Source organism: Poecilia reticulata, chromosome 13 (assembly GCF_904066995.2).
Source record: "Poecilia reticulata chromosome 13, P_reticulata-male-v2, whole genome shotgun sequence".
Taxonomy (NCBI): Eukaryota; Metazoa; Chordata; class Actinopteri; order Cyprinodontiformes; family Poeciliidae; genus Poecilia; species Poecilia reticulata.
In genome coordinates this window covers 26,987,823-27,011,524 of record NC_088842.1, presented here as the reverse complement: position 1 = coordinate 27,011,524, position 23,702 = coordinate 26,987,823, and the positions used below count along the sequence as shown (strand labels likewise).

The 23,702-nt window shown below is 38.4% G+C and overlaps 1 protein-coding gene and 1 long non-coding RNA gene across 2 annotated transcripts; one reads left to right on the top strand and one right to left on the bottom strand.

Moving 5' to 3' along the window:
• Window positions 1-1,251: 1,251 nt before the first annotated feature.
• Window positions 1,252-23,292, bottom strand: urb1 (URB1 ribosome biogenesis homolog). The gene is made up of 39 exons (XM_008426331.3): window positions 18,553-23,292; window positions 18,336-18,475; window positions 18,094-18,245; window positions 17,406-17,532; window positions 17,219-17,315; window positions 17,047-17,132; window positions 16,841-16,972; window positions 16,629-16,759; window positions 16,347-16,542; window positions 15,583-15,720; window positions 15,335-15,502; window positions 15,135-15,255; window positions 14,078-14,200; window positions 13,879-13,991; window positions 13,680-13,799; window positions 12,439-12,555; window positions 12,084-12,222; window positions 11,835-11,993; window positions 11,450-11,646; window positions 10,374-10,592; window positions 10,112-10,297; window positions 9,193-10,027; window positions 8,883-9,087; window positions 8,272-8,458; window positions 8,099-8,157; window positions 7,816-8,000; window positions 7,609-7,719; window positions 7,446-7,509; window positions 7,183-7,351; window positions 6,955-7,057; window positions 6,087-6,247; window positions 5,897-6,008; window positions 5,584-5,690; window positions 5,213-5,356; window positions 4,911-5,020; window positions 4,067-4,273; window positions 3,712-3,953; window positions 2,551-3,111; window positions 1,252-1,623 (listed from the first exon to the last, which is right to left on the bottom strand). The coding sequence occupies exons 1-39, from the start codon at window positions 18,677-18,679 to the stop codon at window positions 1,433-1,435; spliced, it is 6,741 nt and encodes a 2,246-aa protein (XP_008424553.2). The 5' UTR covers window positions 18,680-23,292; the 3' UTR covers window positions 1,252-1,432.
• LOC145554554 (uncharacterized) lies at window positions 9,947-12,934 on the top strand. Its single transcript, XR_014090534.1, has 2 exons — window positions 9,947-10,037; window positions 10,151-12,934. It is a non-coding gene; the product is annotated as an uncharacterized LOC145554554 (long non-coding RNA).
• Window positions 23,293-23,702: the final 410 nt, after the last annotated feature.

Below are 23,702 nucleotides of genomic sequence, written 5' to 3'. Positions count from 1 at the left end.
AATCAACAGCAACTAATCATGTCTCGGGCAAATGTGTTAAACTGTCTTTACATTCTTTTTTTTTTTTAAGTAAACTCACCTCGAGGTGAGTGGAGAGTGACGTGGAGGGGTGATGTGGAGAGTGGCTATTTAAAACTAGCGTTAAATACTAAAAGAGGCGTTCAAAGATGTAAAACACAACATTAGCAAATTCATTAAATCTTTTAATATGTTTTTATTGTATGTAATTAAGGATATGTAGTAAGATGAGACTCATTACTCTTTACAGCTAATTAATTAAACATTTTCCCCACCGAACGACTCACACGCCCTCGTGTGTCAAATTTTAAGTACTACACGTACCTCCAGTAGTGCTCTGTACTCAAGCCTGCCAGAAGAATGAACTGAAGACCACTCAAGCACATGAGTTGGAATAATTCCTGGGTTGCATAAGTTAAACCTTTTTCTTCTGGTTCTTTTGTTTTTACAATGTTCGGATCGACTTCGGCTCTTCTCTCTAGAAACAGAACAGCAAGCCATTTCTCCAAAAATGACACTGTTGCTGTTCCGGGGAACTCCACCAGTGCTCCTCTGTATGAATGGGAGTACTACTTGGATTATCTTGATCCTGTTTTTGTGGATGAGAGCCAGCTGAAATACCATAAATGTAAGTTCTTATTAACTCCTAACTTTTTTTTGCCCTTATCCTTTTAAAAAGAATTTTTTACAACAATAAAATGTCCTTTCTTTTCAGACTCAATTGTCATAATACTCTGGGTATCTCTGGCTGCTTTTGTGGGATTTCTCTTTCTCATTTTGAACCTAATGTCTCTCAGTGTGGAGTTGCCAAAGTAAGTATAGTACATCTATTGGAACAGTGGATTTGAGTAAAAATTATTCACCCAAATATATTATGCAAAATTGATCTGTTCTACTTACATATATGTGTGTTAAAATGTGCTATTATGCTCACTCCAGGATAAACAAATCTAAAATCCAGCGTCAACACAAAACCTCAGCAGCTTCACCACTGGCTGATACTGGAGGTTAGTAGTAAAACCTGTTGGCAAATACTAATTTATTTAAAAAAATAAATTTTGGGCACATTTTAAAATTACTATGCGTTTAGCACCGTAGGAAAAACATGCGAATGATTAATTGTTCCTGTTCCATTACTTACAAAGTACAAGGCTGTTGTTTACACAGATGTTACGTAAGCATTACATGGCAGTGTGTGTACATGACAATTATTCCAAAAATAATAGAAAATGGTCAGATTGTCTATTTTATTGTAGATAAAAGATTAGTAGTTTGCATATATTACAAATAGAACTCTGCAAAGAGGGAAATAAACAACTAAGCAGATAAAAAAAAAAAACTAAAAAAAAGCTAAATTAAAGTCTGCCATACTGTAAGGGTTTGAAAATAAACAGAGACATTTTCAAGCATTTGATTAACTTTTCATCTCAATTATTTCACTACAGATGGCTCCGATGGCTGTTTGGATCCTTGTTGATTTGGATGCTTTTTGTCTTTTGTGCTGGGTTCTGGTCACCAAGGTGACGTGAGACAGGAACAGGTCTGCTGAAGATGATCCACTCCACAGCTCATGGATGTACAAAGACAACAAAAACAGTCCTGGCTCTGCAAAGAAGAAAAAAGTTTGTAAAACCGCAGCTCATTACAAAGAGTAGCATTGTGTGTGTGACTTTGGCATTAAGTAAAAAAACAAAGAAATCATAAAAAATGTCTTAACTTCAGTTTTTTATTAGTTGGCATACTTCCTGGTGATTTATGAGAAATATTCATCTTTAATTCCAAAAACTGAAATAAAGATTCAATGCCAATTATCATAAACTCTTGATGTGTGGGAAAACTCTACAGCAGGATCTGAAGCTGTCCACTTTGATTCCTTTGGGACCATTCAAATTGAAAAAGACAGAAAACATCTCATGAAACTTGCTCTTATTTTTAGCGTATACGTTTTTAGCTTACTTAATCGAGTCAAATTTTCTAAACACAGGTTTTGTTGCTGTTTGTAATTTTTTGCTTGTTTGCTTTATAAAAAACAGGTCTGTCTTGTAAATGAGATCTTGGATCTCAATGTGACAACATGTATAAATAAAGGTAAAAAATATATACATATGTACCGATTTTTATCTTTTAGAGCAGGAAAAGTTCGCTTAGCTTCTGTTGTAGCTGTTGAGGTCCATGCCGTTGTGTAACAGTTGGAATCAATGAAACTTAAAATGAAAGTAAATCAATAAATACCTGTACTATGTATACAAAATTCTTGAGCCATTTCGTGACTCAGAAAGATCAACACACAACTTTATTGCATGTTCTTTTGTCTTTCACACATTGAAGGCAGGCAAAATATTTACCGTACTGTTCATTTTTAAGCAGCTGATTAACACTAGGTATATGTGATAATAAGTTGCTGCAAAAAAAAAAAAAGTTATTTACAGTATTTTAATACTTTTTAGACACCAACTTCACCAGGGGTACCAATAGCACTTCTGCTCTCATTTAAATTATGGACCGTCTCAGAATAAGCCGTCAGGTTCTCACCATGTCTAGACTGGTCCTGATCAGACATGCAGGCAGAGACAATGACCCGATGGAGCTCCGGAAGCTGGCCTCGCATCTCTAATAAGCGGATCATAATGTTGGTGAAAAGCTGGCAGGTTTCTGTACTGGCGTGACCCGGAGCTTCAAACGTGTCATGGAAGAGCTGAAGGAGGTCAGCTTTCACGCCAGGATCGAGCATCAAAACATCCGCGATTTCCCTGTGTTTGATCACAGCCTTTTCAAGCCAGGTCAGGAAGTCCTTTGTTCTGTTTTCGTCGTACCCGTCCTCTACCAGCCACCTCAGGAACCATTTTGTAAGCAGGTGCGTGGTATCGCAGGCCAAGTGCCTGGCATCCAGTTTGCCTCCAGGCTGAGCTGACGGTGGTTCTGACAGTTGAAGCACAGGTTGCCAGGAAACAAACACACTTCTGAGGTGAACTCTGCAGCCTGTCAGAAGACTCTTTTCTTGTTCCACAGTCCTGCTGTCCTCTGAAGCGTTCCCATCTCGGGTGCGTTCAAAGGTAAGGCGACCCTTACTTCGCACCTTATGCTTCCCTAAGCCTGAAGATAAAGGAAAACATTCAGGTTTTATTTTAAATAAATCATAATGCCACAGCATGAAACGATGACTATCTAGTGTTCACTGCTGCTTTCATACTCCGAAAGCCTTTTTCACATTTTGAGTGGACATAGAAAAAAAAATGACACACGGTAGTTGCAGAATCATGTAATGAGGATACTTTTCTACAGGATTCTGGTGAAAGATGATGAGAAGACAATTTTGGAAGAAAATCAATTAAGAGACTAAAAAACTGTCTTACACAGCATCTATTTAAATACGATAGCTTTGAAAAGACCAATGGGCAAGAATTTTATTTTCATGTGCAAAGACTGGCATAACAGTAACTTACAGCTATTACCCGTTTGTACAAAGAACTGACTCAGGTGGTAAAAATGCTTGCCACACTTTGAAATTTTTTTAGACTAGAAAAAGGCTAAAGTAATAAATCATGTCTCTCTAGAATTCATCATCATACACTATTTTGTGTTTATCTATCACAGGTAAATCCAGATATTTCAGGCGCAAATAGAGGTGCACTGATAAATCAGCCTAGATTTCCTTCCTTTTGGAAGCATCTCGTTACATTTTTCAGCACTCACCCATTAATTCCTTTATTTTGTGCTTTTCAGACAGGGCTTGTATTTGGGCTAGAATGACGCTGTTGCGGGACAAGGAGGCCCAGCAGAAGAGCAGGGAGAGTGTTTCAGTGGAGGAGAGCGGCTGCGGATGAAGGGTGAGTCGGTCTGCTTGTTTGTTGACATGGAGAGCGCTGCCCCGATGCACGAGGACGGAGCCAAGAGTCTGCACAAACAGGCTCAACTGAGCGGCCTTCACACCCAACCTGCAAAGAAGAGATCACACAAACACTGGCATCCATGACCAAAAGACACTCTGTGTTTATGCTGCAGCTTGCACTTTCACTGCTGAATGTATTTGGTATGTATGAAGTTTTACCTGAGGTGTTTGGTGATGGCCAAAGCCACACAGAGAAACTCACTGATGAGTGCGAGTGGAAGACATTTCACTAAACACAGAGGTTCATCCTCAGTGGACAAGGTGGCGCCATTTCCACCAACCTTCTTCTCCTTCTGCCCAAGGCTGGTAAACCACAGAGTATGAAGCAGATCAATGACCGCGGATACTGTCTGCTGGGTCAGAGTCCTGCGGGGACAGAAGAACAGATTATTGTTGCAGATGTGAAACAGACCATAAAGAACACATAGCACTTTAACTCCTTCCCATTTTTACACATTACAACCAACATGTACAAAGAAAACAATCTTTTACAAACAAAAATCTGAAAATGTGTCAGGTTTTGACTACGCCCCCTGAATTATTTTGTCAAAACACCGTTTGGATCTTTTGAGATATATTTCCATTAAATGTACACATTTATATACTTACATACTTAATCACTCTTTCACTAAAGTTTTGTCACAAATTCTCAATTGGATTAGGTTGCAGACTGCAAATAGAATTTCTTATGATTTCTTTCAACAATGGCTTTCTACTTCTCCATAAATAATGGCTGCCCTGTTTGATCCATAGCTTATTTTCCAACATGAGCTTCGGATCAAAACCATCCCTGCAGCGTAATCCCTGACCTGTCTGCTGTGGTTGTTGGTTGGTCTTTAAAAGATCTCTTGGGCCTTCAAATAACAGTTATTACCACACAGATTAAATTATCTTAAATGGTTCTCACATTGCTCCAATTAGAAATACTTCAGAGGGAGTGAAAGCTTTTGAGGCGCATTACGCAGTTTAATCCCCCAAAGTATTCAGAAATATGATAACTTACTTCTTATCAAGTACTTGTATCATCCAGCTCAGGAGTCCGCAGCTCTTGGTGAGGTTATAAACTGCTTTTGGCACATGGGCAGCCTGACACAACACCTTGATTATCTGTGCCTAAGTGAAGATTTACATATCAACATCAAATAATTTCTTTACATTTTACAAAGCCAATAATCTTCAGGAATGTTTTCCCAACTACCCAAAGGTTCAAAGCATTAAAATAATCAAACATCATGAAAATGAAACAAAAAAAAAGGTCATTATTTATGGTGATAGTTACATAACTGCGTCTGCAGCTGTGTGTACCTGGATGTATTCACTGCACAGGGGGCTGCTGCTAAAACCCAAAAGGACCTGAAAGATACTTTGATGGCTGCAGAGTTCATAGCTGTGTCCATCACTTATTCCTTCTTGCAGTAGATTCAGGATCCACTCACGCTCCACTTTGTGCTAGAGGGGGGAAAAAAAGGGTAAGTCAACTCCCACAGCTGCCCTAAGCCTTCCCCAGAAAAAGATAACATCCCACTAAAAAAAGGTTGAGCTGAACAAGCAAACATACGAAGGTTACATGCTGTTGATGCAGAAAAAGTTTATTTAGTCCTTTATTTACTTCAGAAATATCCAACTTCTTATCCACCATTAAATAAAGGCGATTTAAAAAAAATAGAATAACTTACCTCCACGTCAAAACCATAAAACAGCTTGAAGAACTCTGGAACTCTTCTCAAGTCTAAATTTTGGTGTGACAGCAGAAATCTGTTCAACACCACATACATGTGGTCCTCTAAGGAAACACAGAGACAGAAAGTTAAGTTCAGTAATCCTGAAATGCATGGCATCAGTCCTGAACAGCAAAAGCAACAAATGGATTAAATTAAATAAGCTTAAAGAAATAGTCATGGGCTAATTTCATTAGCAGATGTTTCAGGAAGTAACGAGGGTCAAACAAGAGCGGTCAGGGACTAAATCCAAAGGTTCACGGATACACACCGGGTCTGAGCATCTGCTGAGCCACTTTGCTGATATAAACACCCAGGACAAATGGAAGCTTCTGATTCTGCTTTGGGATTCCATTTTTGAGGCTGTCCATCAAATACAGCAGCTGTTGGAAAAAAGAAAAAAAAGTCGTCAAGATTTATGAGGTCATTCCCAAACCCACACGGTGTTCATCACCACATACCTGTGTCTTCTCTCTGAACCGAGCGCCCTCCAGATGTTGGTAGAAACAGGCCAGTACATGGTATGCTGCGGCTCTCACGTTCGGATCAAAGCTACTAAGAGCCATCACGGTTACTCCAAGGGCGTGGCAGGACACGAATTTACAGCAGTCAATAACACATTCTGTCATGGAGCAAAAGAAGGGTTGGGTTTTGCATTAATGTCATTTCGTCCAAGTTGTATTTATCCGATAGATCCCAATCTGTTAATGTGGGAAATGTATTCTGTAATTTCCGGTGTCCCTCAAGGATTTGTGTTGGAGCCAGTATTATATATGCATTCCTGGTGCTTTTTTTTGGTCAAATTTTACATTTGGTCAAACATGTTATTGTTATACAGAAGACAGTCCTGATGGTTGTTATTTAAGGTTGAATAAAGAATTGTTTCTTGCAACTCAGAAACATGTCAGATTTTACAGATTGTTTTTAAATTTGTACATTGCCCTGGAATGTATTTTTTTGTGTCTTTCTAATGCTAGAGTTCTTACATTGTCTGAATAGACAGAAGTTCTTTGTTCTGGATTAGTCAGTAAAGGTAGTTAGATAGAGCTTTTTTGAGCATTGTCCCTTTGTCAGTCAAGTGTGCATCGTTTATTTATGCTTAAAAAACATTTATTTTCCCTGTTTGTACATTTTTGTAGTTGTAGTAATATGTATTATTCTGATTACACTGAATGAAACATATTCCGAGTAATTTTCTTAGTCTTTAGAGGGTTGATTGTACTTCAAATTGGTTAATCGTATTTTTTTTTAAATTTGCTTCACAAATGAAGTTGCTTTGATTTGCTAGACATATTTTTCTCAACGACGGCTCGCATTAGAACATCTCACCTGGTCGCAATATAGCACTGAAAAGCGGCAAAAGGAAACACGGATCATACAAATCCCCCAGGTTCTTCACTTTGTCATTACTATACAGCTGCTCGGTACCATCCTGAATGAGAAACATAAAGAAAAATTACATCCTAAAACCACTTCGGCTAGGTGGGAACTCATCTTTCACAGCAATCTTTTCCGAAACGGTACATTTACAAAACAAACACAATTGGAGGAACGTACCTGGGGGATGATTCTGCGCTCCTGTGGAAACTTTAAAACCGTTTGGACCATCGTGTCGGCTTTCAGCAGCGCCAACACGTCGTCTGAGCTCGGCTGCTTCCACAGAGAGGCTCCCAGCGTTTTTCTGGTTTTGTGATGCTCTACAGCCGCAGGGCCCCACAGGAGCGATCTGCACAAGAAACCTCACGCTCAGTAATTGGATCAAACAAGTGTGCTTCTTTCTGGGCGCCACATAAAATACTAAAATAATAAATCAAACTCACTGAAATTTCAGCAAGCTGACTTGTTGTTTTTCATATTGCCGAAGAAGCATCAACAGTTTTTGATCTGCAAGGCAACATATGTGGAGAGATGAAAGCACATAAAATCAAAAATTACATGCTGATCCATCCCTGAATTATTTTTAGTTATTTTTATTTTTTTTACCTGAAGTTGAAAGTGTGGCTCCGTAGGCTGCCAAAAGTACAATAAAGTGATTTATGTTGCACACCTTAGGGCATTTCTCCACCAGACACAGAAGTAGTGAAACTAACGCTTCTGAAAAGAGAGTAAAATGAATATTTAGGTTCCAACAATAAAGTAAATAAATGACTAAATTGGCTGCAAATAAAAGGTTCTAATATGAAATTCAACCTTTGACTTGATACTTGTTAGACTCTTCGCTGGAGTCCAGCATAACTGGTAGGAACTGGGAATGGCTGGTGGTCATCATATGAAGAGAGGACAAAGGAATCAGCTCCTTTTGTTCTGCACTTCCATACATAACTTCCAACAGACTGCTCAAGGTGTTGAGGAAATGCTCATTACAGTAACGGTACCTATAATATTTAAGAAAATAACAAAGTCATTGATAAATGTATCAATTCATTGATGATGATGTATTTGATGGAAGAAAGCATTTGGATGTATAGTTTACTTCAATCCATTTTTGACAAAACTGTTCCAGTCAGACACACTGACATCTTCAGCAGATTTCTGTATGAAAAAATATAATTGAATTACTTAAAATAAAAAAAAATAAAAATGAAAAAAAATAAAATAAAATAAATATATATATATATATATCTTGAATAAGGATATTAAACCCACCAGGAGTTGTTGCAGTCTTTTTAAAATCCCCTCCTCCTGGTCTGATGGAGAGGCAGTCTGATCTTTAGAGCTGCAGTAAGAGGCTATTAAACACTTTAAGGCAGCAGCGACAACTGATCTCCTCCATTTTTCTTGCTCTTCTGTGCCGTCAGCTAGCTTTTCTGTTAAAATGTCTACTAGAGTCCATCTGAAAAAGAAAAAAAAAAAACTGTTAGTTGAGAATAGCTAAAAAGGTTTTAGTACAGTATATTCTGTCAGGTCACACTCAAAGATGTCAATGTATTGTCTTGGGATTTCATGATGAACCAAAAACAAAGAGCAAAATTTTGAAGAGAAAGGAAAACAGGTGTTTATGGGAAGGTGATAAAAATAAACCCACAGTTAAAAGAAAACCCTAAGAAGAACAGTTTGAAGATTACCACAATGCATGGAAAAGATAAAGAAAAATGTCGCTGTTAATTTGTTCTACCCAGAATTCACATGGTTCAAATTCTGTATTGTTATTTATCCGATTAATAGGTCGATCCTCAGGATAAACAATAGAATAATCGATTACTAAAATAGTTGTTAACTGCAGCCTTATTGTACTTTGTGATGTCTGAACACTTTACCTTTCAAAACGTTCTGGCTTTTGAAGAAAATCTGGAAGATCGTTGATCAAACCTCGGATGTCGTTCACGTCTGCAGAGAGTTTGATCAGACTTGCAGCAGCTTCTACAAGGTGGACTCCATGGTCCTCACTCAGGTTTCCCAGAATACTTTGAGAAAACTGTGAAAGGAGTGCTTGTTTCATGGCTTTTAAAACCTCTTTTTGCACTATGGGGGGAAGAAAATGGGATTTTAATTAATGAATATTATTTATTATATTAAATATGAGAACAAAAAAATCCCCAAATCTACATAAAATAAATCAGAACACACCCTCTTTTGGTCTGGCTGGGTCTTCTCTTTGCGCCACCTTTAAATAGGCATTGATCAGCGGGATGAAAGCCTTTGTCTCTGACAACATCTCCATATTGGCGGGTTCTTCACACCACATTTCAAAGCAGAGGCGGTGAGACGAGCTGTTCTGCAGCAACAAAGAGACGACAGCCAGAGAGTCTGGGCGAGAACGCCGCAGGCAGCGCAGCAGCACATCTGTGTGGATAAGCCTGGCACTGCCCGGCTTGCTGGACAGAGCCTGCAGCAGGAAGGCGTCCAACTCAGGGCTGGAGCAGGACAGAAGAAGAGCGCCTAAGCCGTGGAGGTGCGCTTGTGTCAGAAATGTGTTCTGGTTCTGAGAAGAAGCAGAGTAACACTCTGTGAGGATTCGCAGAGCTACATGCCCATAAACGCTGAGCTCAGACTGCGGCCCTTCAGCGCTGGGACAGATGAGGCTTTCCTGAGGCAGGAGAAGCAGCCTAGACACCAATTCTCGGAGATTACTAGAGTCCATGTAGCTGTGCAAAGAAAGGAGCGCCTGGAAAGACTTAGAGTGCGTCTTTGCAGGGCGGGAACCCCTTTCAACCAGTTCCTTCAGCGCAGCCCGTTCTACAGCCAGCATGTAGCCAGAAATAAGCTCCAGGTGATTGAGTTTGTCGAGAGCAAGAGCGCTGATCTTCAGCAGGCTCAGGATTTGCTCGGACAGCTGAGCACATAAGCGCTTCAGTGCAACAGGTTTCAGAGAGTGAGAAGGCAACGCAGCCAGCTCCAGAGCCAGAAACCACTGCTCCAGACACGGATGCTTGAAGACGGAGCCCAGAGCTGAAACAACAACCTAAACACAGGTGATTTTCATTAGAATAAGTTAAGCTGAAAGCTTTTTAAATAGTTTCTTTAAGAGGTTTTTTTTCCCCCTAACCTGTTCTTTATTGCATTCTATTGACTGTGGCTCGTTCAGTTCCAAGAAGAGGTCCGATCCCTCCTGGGAGTTTTCCACGGCTGGGTCTGCACTTGTAGTTTCCTCAAAACTTTGTAGTTTGGTGACTACATCCTGGAGCATTTCCATCAGGGTCCGAAGAAACGCATCTCCGGGTTCTTTGGAGAACTAAAACAAAAAGGCAAGATGCACTGAGTGTTTTTATTATTTATGTCTAGCCCTGAGGCTTATTTTGTGCTCTTACCGTTCCGAAGCTTTCCACTGTGGATTTAATGTAAAGTAAAATCTGCTTGATTAATACTGGAAACTCTGACAGTGACATGACAGCCAGAGCTTTTTCTGCATCACGTCTGAAAGAGTCCTCAAGCAAAGCACCTGGTCCCTGAATGTACGCAGCTTTTATTAATGAAGAGTACGAACTTGGGGCTGCCAGATCCTTGGAAAAGCTCTCAGAAGATTTGAACTGCTCAGAAAAAAAAACAAATAAAGACATTATTCTCATTTTCTGAAAGCAGAACAACTTGCAAAAGTATTCATACCTCTAGAGATTTTACATATTTTATGATGTTACAACCAGATCCTTAAGAGTTTTTTTTTTTGGGTGGGGGGGGGTTATAATGATAAAACAACACAAAGTGGGGTTTAATTGTGAATTGTAAGGACACATGTCCACTTTTACTCTGATACCTCTAAATGCATTCACTTGCCTTCAGAAGTATCCTACTAAATAGAGAGATCTCCTGTTAGTGAATTAATCTCAGGACTCTGTTCAAGCCGACATCTTAAAATGGAAGCAGAACGACTTCAACGTCCAACAGGAAATGACCATAATTATTCAGCCACAGCTACAGTGGAATAGCTTAGATAAAAGCATATTTGTATGCAAGTTTGATGTCAGACCAGAGGTAACAGTGTTCTAACGAAGAGTCGGGATTTCTACATGGTGTCGGCCATAAAAATTCCTTGCAGTAGCTTTTACAAACATCATTTTAAGCTTTACTTTCCTGGAATGCAGCATGGGAATGTCCCAGTCAAAGTTGAGACCTAAATCTAAATTTGAATCTGTAGCAAGACTTCATGGTGACAGATGATTTATATCCTATATTCAGCCCTAGATTTACAATGCTGGTAGGTTAATACAAATGAATGCAAAACTTGTCACTTTTTTTGGTAGGTTTTTTTTTGTGTGTTGGTCTTCAACATACATTCCTAAAACATTTGGTTAAGAGGTTGTAATGGGAGGAAATCGGTTCTAGAGGTATGAATACATTAGCAAGACACTGATATTTCCTCTAGAGTGTATCAAAGGCTCAGACTCACCAGTTCTTCTCGGCACTGCTGCGGCAGCCATCTAGAGTAATACCGATGCAGCTCTGCGATGGACTGATGAAGAGGAGGGAGTTGGGAAGAGACTAGCTCTTTATCGTACTGCTGAAGGGCCAGACAGAGGGGCAGAGGGTCTCTCTGACAGTGCAGCACATCAGACAGCACAGCTGACAGGTACTCACACACAACTCCTGATGGAGGCAAACGCAGATGGTTACCGTCGTCGCAACATACAGTGTATTTTTTAATGCTTAAAGGTGAATTTTACTAAGAAAATGTGCAGATTAGATTTTTAGAAAAGTCATAAGACATGAATTTTATCATAATATCTGAATGTGTGTTTTATTGTAATTGAGACTGCGAGGTGTTTTGCATCTGCCTTTGTCTGCAGGAAGTTTGTTCCGAGCTTCCAGAGCGGCAGGTACCGCTGCACTGAATGGGAAGGTTTGGATGACGAGGTCTTCGCTCAGAGACGGCCCAAACTCTTCCATCTCGCCCTCACTGCCCTCCATAATGACGTCCAGCATGTCTAAAACATCTGAGGGTCAAAATAAAACAAAAGACCCTTCAGACACAATAACTGGTTAAAAAAAAAAACAAGCTCTGGTTCTTTTGCTTTAACGCTCACCATCGATGTGAGACACTGGGACACTCGCTGCCTCCCCCTCCTGGACGCTCAGATTCGCTTGGATATTTGCTGCTTCCTGAACGAAACCAGCGACTCTGTCTGTGTAATCGCAGGAATTGCACACCAATTTGACCAACACCTGGAGGAGATCAAGAGGAGTTTGTTATGATGAAGCAGTCCAAACGTAATCTTCTGGAACGATCCCGACCACAACCTGTCAACAATTTCTGGATTATACAAAAAACTCAATCAATGTGCATAAACTCTAACAATTCTGATAAGGAGCCAGAAATGGAACAGAAGCTTGTTGTGCGCAACAAAAAAATGTTTTCTACAACCAGCTAGCTTGACTTACCCTCTCCATGAACTGGATGACTGTCTCTTGTTGGTTTGGTTTTATTCTTGCCAGCTGGTCCAGCCAGAGGTTGAACTCAGTGAAGGTGTACTCAAACACCCCAGTGTCCCTCAGCACCTGAGTAGGTTCCAGGGAATAAATATGTCAATATATTAGCTTCACAGTTAACAGAGGTTTCTGTGCCGTTCTCGCTTTAGGAATGCATTAAATGGCATGAATATGCAAAGTTCTTCCTACTAAGAAAAAAGCTCCAATTTAAACCTTGAAGTCCTGATTTACTGTTGAACAGTTCAGCCTCCTGAATGAATTTTCTGCCATCAAATTCAATAAAACATCCTTTTACAGAATACCAACCAAGACTGACCAAGTACAAAAATGTACAAAAGTTGTTTACTTGGAAAAGGAAACTTAAATATGTACAAAACCCTACATAACTTTTAAGACCCAGTTTTATTTATCTGATTGATAAGAATATGTAAAAAAAAAAAAAAAAGAATATCAGCCAATACAATGTTAGTCCCTAGTTTAAATAAAAAAAAAATTTCTAAGAAGTTTATTTCAAAATTAAAAGTACCTACAGTTATTAGCATAATTACCATTTTAAATTAAAAATTAAAAACAATAAAAATAATAATAAAAAAGATATATATTTTTTACAATATTACAAAAATCAACAATTTTGATAATTATTTTTTTTAGGAAGAAAGCTGAACAAGGATCCAAGTTTTCCAGCCAGCATGGACCTAGACCGTAAGAAAGGTTAAAAAAATCCCCCAAATTCTCTGCTGTAAAAAGTGGCATCTTCCAGTCACAGAATCTTCATTAACAATATTAACTGCTGGATTAGAAAGCATACCGCAAAAGAGCCTCTTATATCACACACAATCACAGACATAAATATGTGAAATGTATAAATTCTACTGAGACTTTAACAGGAACTGTGGGCTTTGAATATAGTGGATGATACAACATACTGTGGATTTGTTTTTCTTCTAACAATCCTCTTCTTAGAGAGGAAGCTGGAGGTCCTTTCCAGAAAACTGAAAATGGGTCATGTTTTTAGAAGATTCTGGACAGATTTCACATGTTTTTCTCCAGGACTGAACAGAGCCTGATTGGATGTAATATCTAGGCCCACTGATGGTGTTTCCGTCAAAAATAATGTCCAGTGTTTGATATTTAGGCTGCTGCAGAAATATACCACACTGAAAAATAGCGGCAATGTCAAAAATGCTTCTTACTTTTAGAATTAGCTTCCGTGTGGTGGAGCTCAGGTGGCTGCTGCTGTTGGACACAAACATTTTCAGAAGCAGGTAGAGGACAGACTTCTCCCCGGACGATGATTCTGAATTAGCAACATCCTGTGAGGAACATTAACACAGAGTATAAGGGCAAATGGCTCTCAATGGAGATTAAATGAAATAAATAAAACTTCATCACCTGCAAGCGAAACCAGGAAAACTTGTTTGCAGGAAGATCTAAAGCCAGCTGGAGGATTTGATACTGTAAGACCGGAGGTATCTCCTCTTTCATTCCTTTCTCAGACACAATTCCTGAAAAAATTGGTTGGAAAAAACTAGTTTTATTTCAACATGGCAAATAAAAAAATAAACACCAGACATCAGGAGGAATACTTCACCTTTCAGTAGTTTGCTGAAGTCAAATTTGCACTGTGTAACAAGATGTGGGACCACTTTCTGGTAAAGACTTATGACTTGAAGAATAAAGGCCTTCAGCACAATGACCTCAGCCTTCTCTGCAGCTGTTCAAGAACAAAGAGCGTGAACCGGTCAGCAGAGGATGACTCACAATAGTCATAAATATCAGAACAAACCAGAGTTCATACACTTTTCCCACCACAATGTTACACTTTTCAACCAGTTTAAAAATAACTTTTCAAACTTTTCCAGCAGAGATAAAACAAAAACAATACAAATAAACTATAGAAGACAACTTCAATTCACTATTTTACGAAATGATTTATTACTGTTAATAATACTTTTTTGGTGGTAGTATTCTACAGCAGGGACAAGATAAACAAAAATATGGCAAAATTGCATATTTTGAAATGTCTCCCTCACATAGACCGAATTCACCCGAGTGGTTCGAGAACCAAACAGTAATTTATCCAAAAGACTTCCCAATCTCAATAATGTTTAATGTGTAAAATATAGGACTTTTTTTTTAAATTACACATATCAATAACTCATTGAACCATTAGGAATAATAAACATTCATTACACTGAAACAAATCCTGTTAAGATAAATTAAATTCAAATTAAATGCATAAACAATATGCAAAGAAAGTCAGAAAAAATATCTAATAAATGTTCTCACTAAGTTTTCTGGCATTTAGGAAATAGAAATACATTTGGTAATTCTAACTGACTAAAAATAAAGAAGTTTGGTCTGATTTAATTTCAGACAGTGAGGGAAAAAATTACTTATTAGGTGTTTATTAGGTTTATGTAAATAACTGGCTTCAAATCTAAATAATGTTTTCCAGATTTAGCCTTTTAATCAAGCATTAGATTATTACAAAACTTTGCAGTTTAAATACCCAGCACTTTCAATGACTTTATACAAAAATGTAGCACTTTCCAAACCTTTAAAGCACCTAATTAAAATACAAGCATTTTCAAGGATTTCAAGCATCCAGGCGAACCCTGAACAAAACAAGAACCAAAGGTTCTTACCAGGCACGTCAGTTTTATTGTCAGCCAGTTCTTCGCTTTTGATCTTCTTCTCACCATCTGCCTTTTCTTTCTTGCTCAGAGACTGCCATGTTGAAATTATCAGTGTCATATCAGGCAAAATCTGGAACGGAGCATGAAGAATAAATAACATGTCAACCCACAACAGCAAACCTAATAAAACATCTCTTTAATGAGCTTACCTTGCCAAGAGTCTCCCTGTATTGCTGCACAAGCTCCTCCATCATTTCAACAGTGTACAGATTTGACTGCAACAGTGATTTGTCCAAAAGATACTCTATGTTCTTATTGGCTTTTTTCAGAATGAAATTGATCATGGACATAGTTGTAAGCTGCACGGGGTTTGAAAGCTGTGGATGAAATTAATACATAGTTGAACATAATCATGTACTAATATGCATAATTTATAATATGCAATTAAGTGGCTTACATTGAGGCCCTGTGTAAAGAATGCCTTGTTGCACACAGGAGGAAGAGAGATGACCATAACCATGGACAACAAACGAGGCAAAGGAATCATCTCACTGCTGTGAAAGATTGTAGAAATCTCTGGCTGGGCCTCATAAATCTGATTAAGAAGCAAGACAGCGGAACGTTAGCAGCAGCTGTTTTTTTTTATTTGCATCTTTTAGTGCATTTCTAATATAAGCCCAACACAGCAACCTCTTGAAAGAACACCACCAAGATCTGTAATGTACAATATACTTTGTTTTCAAAATGGAAGAACATTGGGATGAAATGGTATGAAATTAAGGTGTACCAATTGCAGATTTCTTGCTGATCTTCAAAAAGCCTGACCTGCCAATTCCAATTTTGCCCAGTACTGACCTTATTGTCTGAAAAGTTGCTGAATATAGTAACCAAGTCGCTAAGTTGGCAACAGTGGGATGACTATTGTTAACCATGAACACCATGAGAGCTGGTGGGCAGCTCTCTCACAACAGAGCAAAATGAATCAGTGGTTGATTTTCAGACATTTGAGGCGGTAGATAAGATTGGTGGATAAGATCACTTTCACATTCAAGTGCTGGCCATTCGCCAATTTGTGAAAATTAAGAATTTTGAAACCAATTTATTGGTGGCCCCTATCATGAAATGACCATACAAACTACTAAATGGGGAGAATGACCCAAAGCTAAGGCTTTTAACCCATACAAATGTTTCCAGATAAGAAAATAAATCAATAATAGTTACCCTTTTAAGGAGCTTGACATTGTCTTGCCAAGCACTTCTGATCCGCGGGGTGTATGAATATTGAGTCTCCTTGAAAAATCTGGACAAGATGTCGGGACTTTCTTTCAGTATATTCACCACCAGCTCTGCCACCAGCTCATCCTCAGTCGCCTGTTTTAGTCCAACCAAGAACTGAAGCAAGACGAGGTTGCCCGGTCTGCACAAGTGAAATTTTACAATTATCATTCTGCTTTTTTAATCTCTAAATTAGTCAAATATGGGCCTAACACATCAACTGCTGACCTCCCAGCAGTGCCAAAGCTGGTATCGTGGAAGCTGATGCCGTGCTTTCGAGAGCAGCACAGGTCAAAGAGGAAGCTGTGGACAAGATCCCGGACAACCGATATCCCAGCAGCATCCGAGTCTTCTGCCATCTTATGAATATGAGATTACATACAAGTTATCAGGCTGCATTTAGCTGAAACGGTGCTTGTGTCATCAAAATGTCAACTTACTGTGGTGTTGTCATCATCAGCAGCCGCATCAACAATCCCATTCCATTTGTACAGAGATGCGATATTGGCCAATACAGCAGGGGTGAAGAAGCGCACCTTCTGGGTTTTACTGATGGCTTTGTTTAACACAATCTAACCACAGACAAATATTTCAACACAAAACTCACAATCAAGAGATTTCACTTTAAATGTGCTGATGTGCTTACTCTTGTCTTCAGTGTTGACAAAATCAAATTGACAGTGGACATCCTGTCCTCCTTCAGACCCGTGTTCAGGATGTGTGGCAGGAGTTCTAACCCAACAGATGAGCAGATTGTCAGCATACAAGAAAATAATAAAAGTATTTTGTACAAATAGTGATCCAGATTTAAATCTTACCTTTAACATCTAAAACTTGCCCAATGATTGCACTATCCCCAGACACTAAAAAGGACAGCACAAACTGGATAAAAGCCAGTCTGACATCAGGTTTACCCTGCAAGAAGGATTCAAAAGATACAGCTCAATTTAGTTGAAAAGACTCTGACAGGCAGAAGGAAATGAAAGGACAACACCGGCACCATACCCTTTTATCTTTTCTCTTTGCCAGTCCAAAAAGTGTTTTGATGTGAACATGACTGAAGACATCTCTGGCAGCTTCAGCACCCTGAGACACCATGGCAGACAGCAGATTGAGGCACTGACGGACAAATCTGTTAAACAAAACAAGAGGTTATTGTTGCAGAATTGCAGCGTATAGCGAAAATACATTCACTCCTTAAAATCTGTCACATTTTCTACACCATAAAGAAAAGCATTATAGTGAAGTTAATAATTATACAAAGGCTTTAATGTTTCTATACTTGTAAAAAACTGAAACGTCTGCCAACCATTGAAATGTGTCTGTGAACATAAATTTTCAAAACGTATTCAATATAAATTATATCTAGGTCTGGACTCATTCTAACACAAACATACTTTGATTTAAAGTATGTTTAACATACTTTGATTTAAAGTATGTTTGTGCGCCTATAAATCGTCCGGCTGATAAATTGGCCCAGATTTTGTTCATTTTGGGCAATCAGACATACTGCACGTGAAATCCATCTTATCCAGCGATTTTATCTACCTTTGCAAAGGTCTGAAAATCAACAACTGCCCCCTTTTGCTCTGCTAGATGTTGGACCATTTAATGACAATTAAATACAACGAGGATATTTGTGTTTTAAATGTAATAAAAATCTGAATATTTTACACATAATTATTGTACCAACCCGTGATTCAGTGAATGAAAAGACCCTTGCAGAAGCTTCATGTAGTTTGAAGCGATCTTTTTCACTATTACACTGCCGACCATGTTGAAGTAGGAGAGATCACTGGCTGTCCTCAGAAGGATCACTTCCAAGCTCCCAAAAATCAGCATCATCTGGACAGAAGCGACGCTCGATGAGCAGGACAAGACAAAAACAAACCACGAAAGTAATTCCATCCTTTGAAAAAGCTTGCTCCAGCTTACCTCGGTCTCTAGGGGCTTTTCTGTTTCAAGCAACTTGAATATTTCTGCACACTCCATCGATATTTTAATATAACCCTCGACCACATCATACAGGTTGGAGCTTGGCAACTTCTTCGCGGTTGATATGAACCTTTCCAGCCCTGCAGGCAACAATTAAGGAGTTAAACTTGGCATAACGTTTGCCATGTAATGTCACCGACTGTCAGAATAATCTTACCTTTCATGGCTGTGGTGGGATTTTTCAGCATGGTTTTGAACACAGTCCCGTTAAACTCCGGAGCTTTCTCCTTTTTCGTCGGAGCCTCCGACTCCACGGAGGCATCGCTGGGGCGCTTTTTACTCATTTTGATTGAAACAATTATTTGCGTCTATACAGGTAATTTTTCATCTCACTACTTAGACTTCAAAATGCCATCAAACAAACCCACGTTGAGGCGTAAACAGAAAAATCCCATCAGAGATTACTGTTCGAGCTGAAACTCTTGCTGCTGAATTTTAGTTCCGCGTTATTCACGTGGACTTCAGCAAAATTAAGCTCTTTCATTTTCGAAAAAGAAAACAGCATTGTTTTCCATTACACACTTCCTGTAAAATAAAATAATTTATTTCACATAAAGTTAAAATATGATTTCGGCATTTTATAGAAGAATAGTAGAACGACAGGAGATAGTACAGTGCCTTGCAGAAGGATTTTATTTTGACTGATCAAGCAAGTTCACATTGAAAGAACATCAATTATCCTAATATTCTGAAATGCCCTTTGCAACCAGTGATATGAAAAATATATGGGAGTATGATGATGGCAGCATTACAAAGTGGGGTATGGAGCTCAGACAGAGAATGTAAGTAGAGTTGATGAGAGGATGAAGCTAAATACAGGGCAGTACTGAAAGACAACCCTAAGGAAGAGCTCTTCCACTCCTTTAATACTCACTTATTTTAATCTTAGTATGAAAAAAATAAAACAATAACATGTGAAGTAATTATTTATGACTAATATTTCCTTATTTGTTAGTCTGACACATTACTTGTATAGTTTGAAATAGCAGCAAAGGTATTGCATTATTAATTTATTTGCTTCCTTTGTTTCAGTTCCAACATGCCCTGCTTTAGTTTCCGCCTTGTCCCAGTAAAAAAATAGTCAGGAACCATACATTTAGAGCATGTAAACATAGTTCTGGCTAAGCTTTGTTGCCTTTTTGAAGGGTTTGTGGTCCACGGCTAAAGTGGAGCTTCTTCTTGGTTTTTTCTTTCAACAGATGGCTTCAGGGGCTGACTGACCAAACTTTAAATGTTATCTTGAAACGATGAACAGCAATTTGTGTTCGGCAACACCTATAAAAAGAATGTTTTTTTTTATTTTTACAGGGTAGTTATTGTGGTCCCACAAAGAAAAGTAGACCTTCCTATAATACAATTTAGCATCATTGCATTGATACAGACACAGCCTTTCCAAAATACTTTTCTCTATTTGATAGTTACTGAGAAAGCCATGATTGATGTTGTAATAATTTGAAAGACAAAAATATGACCCCTACAACAAAGTGAGATCTATTTGTGTTGTCATTAAAGCTGTTCCATAATGCTGTGGAAATACAATGAGAAGTTCATCCTTCTATCCATTATCTAACATGCTTATCCCTAGTGGAAACTCGAGGGGTGATGGTGTGGTCAACGGAGACAGGCGGGTTACACCCTGAAAGGTCGCCAGGCCATCACAGACAACAAAGAGTCAATCTGTATATTTTCCTACCTTCAGAGCTTAAACTGAACTCTGATAGGTATCATTGCAATGCCTTACTCTCGTTATTGTGCTTTAAACTGTCTTATTTCTTTGATTAAGTCAAGAAGGCTCATCTCCTGACAAGCACTGTAAATTATCTTAGGACATTATCTCCACCAGGGGTCGCATTTGCCAGTTGCAAAGCTTAGCTATGATGCACAAAACCTCATCCTGAAAACAAAAGACCTTAACAATGAGCAGATGTTTGGTTAATCCATTGGCTCACTTGCTAAAATTTAATCCAGTCAGATAATCATGTTCATATAAAAAAAAAAAAACAAGGTAGGATAGTGTAATTTGTTGTGAAGTTTACTTGTAGTTAAGCCACCGCTTCGCTGCATGTAACGTATGGTCATTTAACATCTATTGTGAGGTCAGCCTGGCAGAGTTTGCTATTGTCTGGAATGTTACTTGGGTTTCAGAAGATTAAATTATAGCCCACTGCTGCACATTCTATAAAACACATCTGCCTGTGCAGTAGAGACCACTAAAAACTACTTAAATGGCTTTTCTGGACTAAATCTTCCTAAATATTTCTGTCATGACAGCATAAAAACATTCCCTGTCTGTTCTTTTAGTTAAAACAATTTAATTATGGTTTTTGCAAATATTGTATCTGACAATGACCATTTGTAACTCTCTTTTTATATATTTTCAAATATTTGGCCAACATCTTCTCATAAAAAGCTCAGATGTTACACTAGTTGATATGAACTAATCCATGTTGTTAAATATCCAAAGGAGTTTAAAAAAAATGTTTAGCTTACAAATGAAACAGATTATATCTGTCTCTGCTTAACTTCCATATTTTAATTTTTTTTTATTATTATTCTCTTGTGTTTCTCTTTTCGAGAAATAGTTCTCCATAAGACCAGGGTCCACAACAAGTGATATGTTTTCTTTTGATGATGTCTTTTGGTTTAATAAGCAGCATGATCATAACATGGGCTAGCAAATATTTGGTGGAGTGGGAATGGAGGAAAGTCAAATACTAAAGAAAAAAAAAAGTTTGATGCTAAGATGTCAAAATGATTAAGTGGCTAATAGGTTTCATATAAAAATCAATCTTGTTACATTTCTACTTTAATCTATTATTTTCTTTTTCTCCCAGTCAGCTATGTATGGATTATTGTTTTAGCTGATTTTTCTTTCTAATTTGATCCTGAGCATCATTTCTCCTTCTGAATTTTATTTACCTATGTTCTTGATTGCATAGTATTCTGTTTCTCTCAGTCATTTGGGTCTCAGTCGTTTGTCCCTTGATGCAGGAATTAACAACGTATAATCTTTGTTGGTTGCCTTTCTACAGAAACTACCACTGATATTGTGATTGTCTGTTTAAGTTCTGCTCCTTTCCTGGAGGAAGCCATCAACAGAGCTCTTACAACTGAGGGTACTCTGTGTTTTTCCTTCCCATAAATAGTACCTCTGGTTCCATGCTTCTATCTTTTTTTTCCATGTCTGCTTCTTGTCCTCTCAGCGTCTAGCTGGTCACAGCAGATGGCTGTCCTTACTGAGGTCGGTTCTGTTGGAGGTTTTTATTTTCTGTTGAAAGGAAGTGGTTTCTCTCCACTTTTGCCACATGTTTGCCAGGGATGAGAGATTGATGCAAAATCTCCAACTGAAATAAATCAGTTGGCGTTCAGTCAATAGAATCATTTATATCCTTTGTAGCATTACATCATTAACTAAATTTTACTGTAGAGACCACTAAAAACATACACTCACTACTGGCAACTTTCACACCTTACCTGTATTGGACCTCTTGCATGCTTTTCTTTTCTTTTTTTTCTTTTCTGTTTTTTTATTCAGTGATTAAATGTAACTACTTATTTTGTGCATTTCTTTCATGTAATGTCATTTTTTTAACCTATTGTAACTTATTTTCATGTAAAGCAGTTTTACTATGTTCAAAGGTGCTGTGCCAATGCTTCATTTTGCTTTCAGGACAGCCTCAATTCTTCATGGCATAGATTCAACAAGGTGTCATAAACATTCCTCAGAGATTTTGGCTCATATTGACCAGAAAGCATCACACGATGGCTGCAGATTTGAATCTCCTAGTACGCCGCATCTCAAATACAAATACTCCGTTGGGTTGTGATTTGGCGATAGTAAACGGCATTAGAGCATGGTGTACTTGCTTTCAAATACTAGACATAAGGGGTAAAAACAAATGCTGTAGAGAAAATTAAAACCAGAAAGCCCTTAGTCCAATGTCAGTCTGTCTATTGCTTCTCACTGGTTATTTACCCTTTTTCATACCATTCCATGTAAACCTGATCAATGGGTGTGGATGAAAATCCCAGTAGATCAGCAGTTTCTTTACCAGTCAGACCATCCCATTTGGCACCAGCAACCATGCCATGATCAAAGTCACTTAAATCCAGTTTCTTCATCATTTTGATACTTTGTTTGAACTTCAGAAAGCCATCTTTTCATCATATCTGGATGCCTCAATGCACTGATTTTTCGGCATGTGATTTTATCACTGTGTTAACAAGCAACTTAACAAATGTATCAAATAAAGAGGCCAAGCAATTATATTAGGATAGAATGAGAGTGCAAGTTCTTCAACTAACTGGATTATATTGAAAATTGTATTGATTTGAACCAAATTTAGATTAAAAGTTATAATTGCATATCAACTGAAGCTATTTGTCTAGTAAAATGCCCTAAAATGGCATTTGTTGTGAAGTGGGTGGCAGAGGTAAAAAATGATGGGCATCTTAACTAGCCTATTATATGTACAACTGTATGTTATTGTTAACATTACTAATAATTTAATGTCCTCCTCAGACTATACATATTAGAGGAAGTAGGGGTGGCGCTGTCTACTGGCTCATAAAATGTAGATTTATTTGGGGAGGTTTGGCATCATATGAACTCTTTCCTAATATAAGTTCCCTTTGAACCAAAATGGTGGGTGTACAAAGCCTGTCACGGCTCTGACAGGGATGGTTAGGCCTTTATGGCTCCAGGATGTAGGAGTAGGATATTCCAGAGTTCAAAGTGGTTAAGCCATGTGTGATCCTGTCCGGGCAAACCCTTTCCATTTCTGCCAGCAGAAGAAGAAAGGGGTTATTTATTACTCTGGTTTTCTTAGTTCCAGCTTTCCGCTATACCAATTATTACTGATATGGATTAAAAAAATATAACTCCAAAAGTTAAATGCAACAAAATACTTTAAGGGATTTTTAAAAAAAATTCTTTTCAGTTCTTAAAATATTTTTTTTACATCTATTATTGAAAGCCTTACTGAAGAATGTTGTTTTTTTTCCCAGCTCAATTGTAAATCACAAGCCTTTATTATACGTGTGTTGACTTCTTCTGTTACAATGCCAGTAGCGCAACTGGGTCTGGAGCGAAGCGCTGGGTGGCTTCCAAAGAGCTCTTTTCCACAGCTGAAGCCACTTTACCATGGCTGTTTTCACCACAGCGAACCACAGGCCCTTCTGTGAGGTTGCTGCGCTTCCGTTGTGAGCCTCTCAGAACATTTCAGGCCCTGCTCACCATAACAGTGCAGCCAATGCCACTGACGGATCAAAGATCACCTTCTGCTTAACAAACAGCAACACACTCTG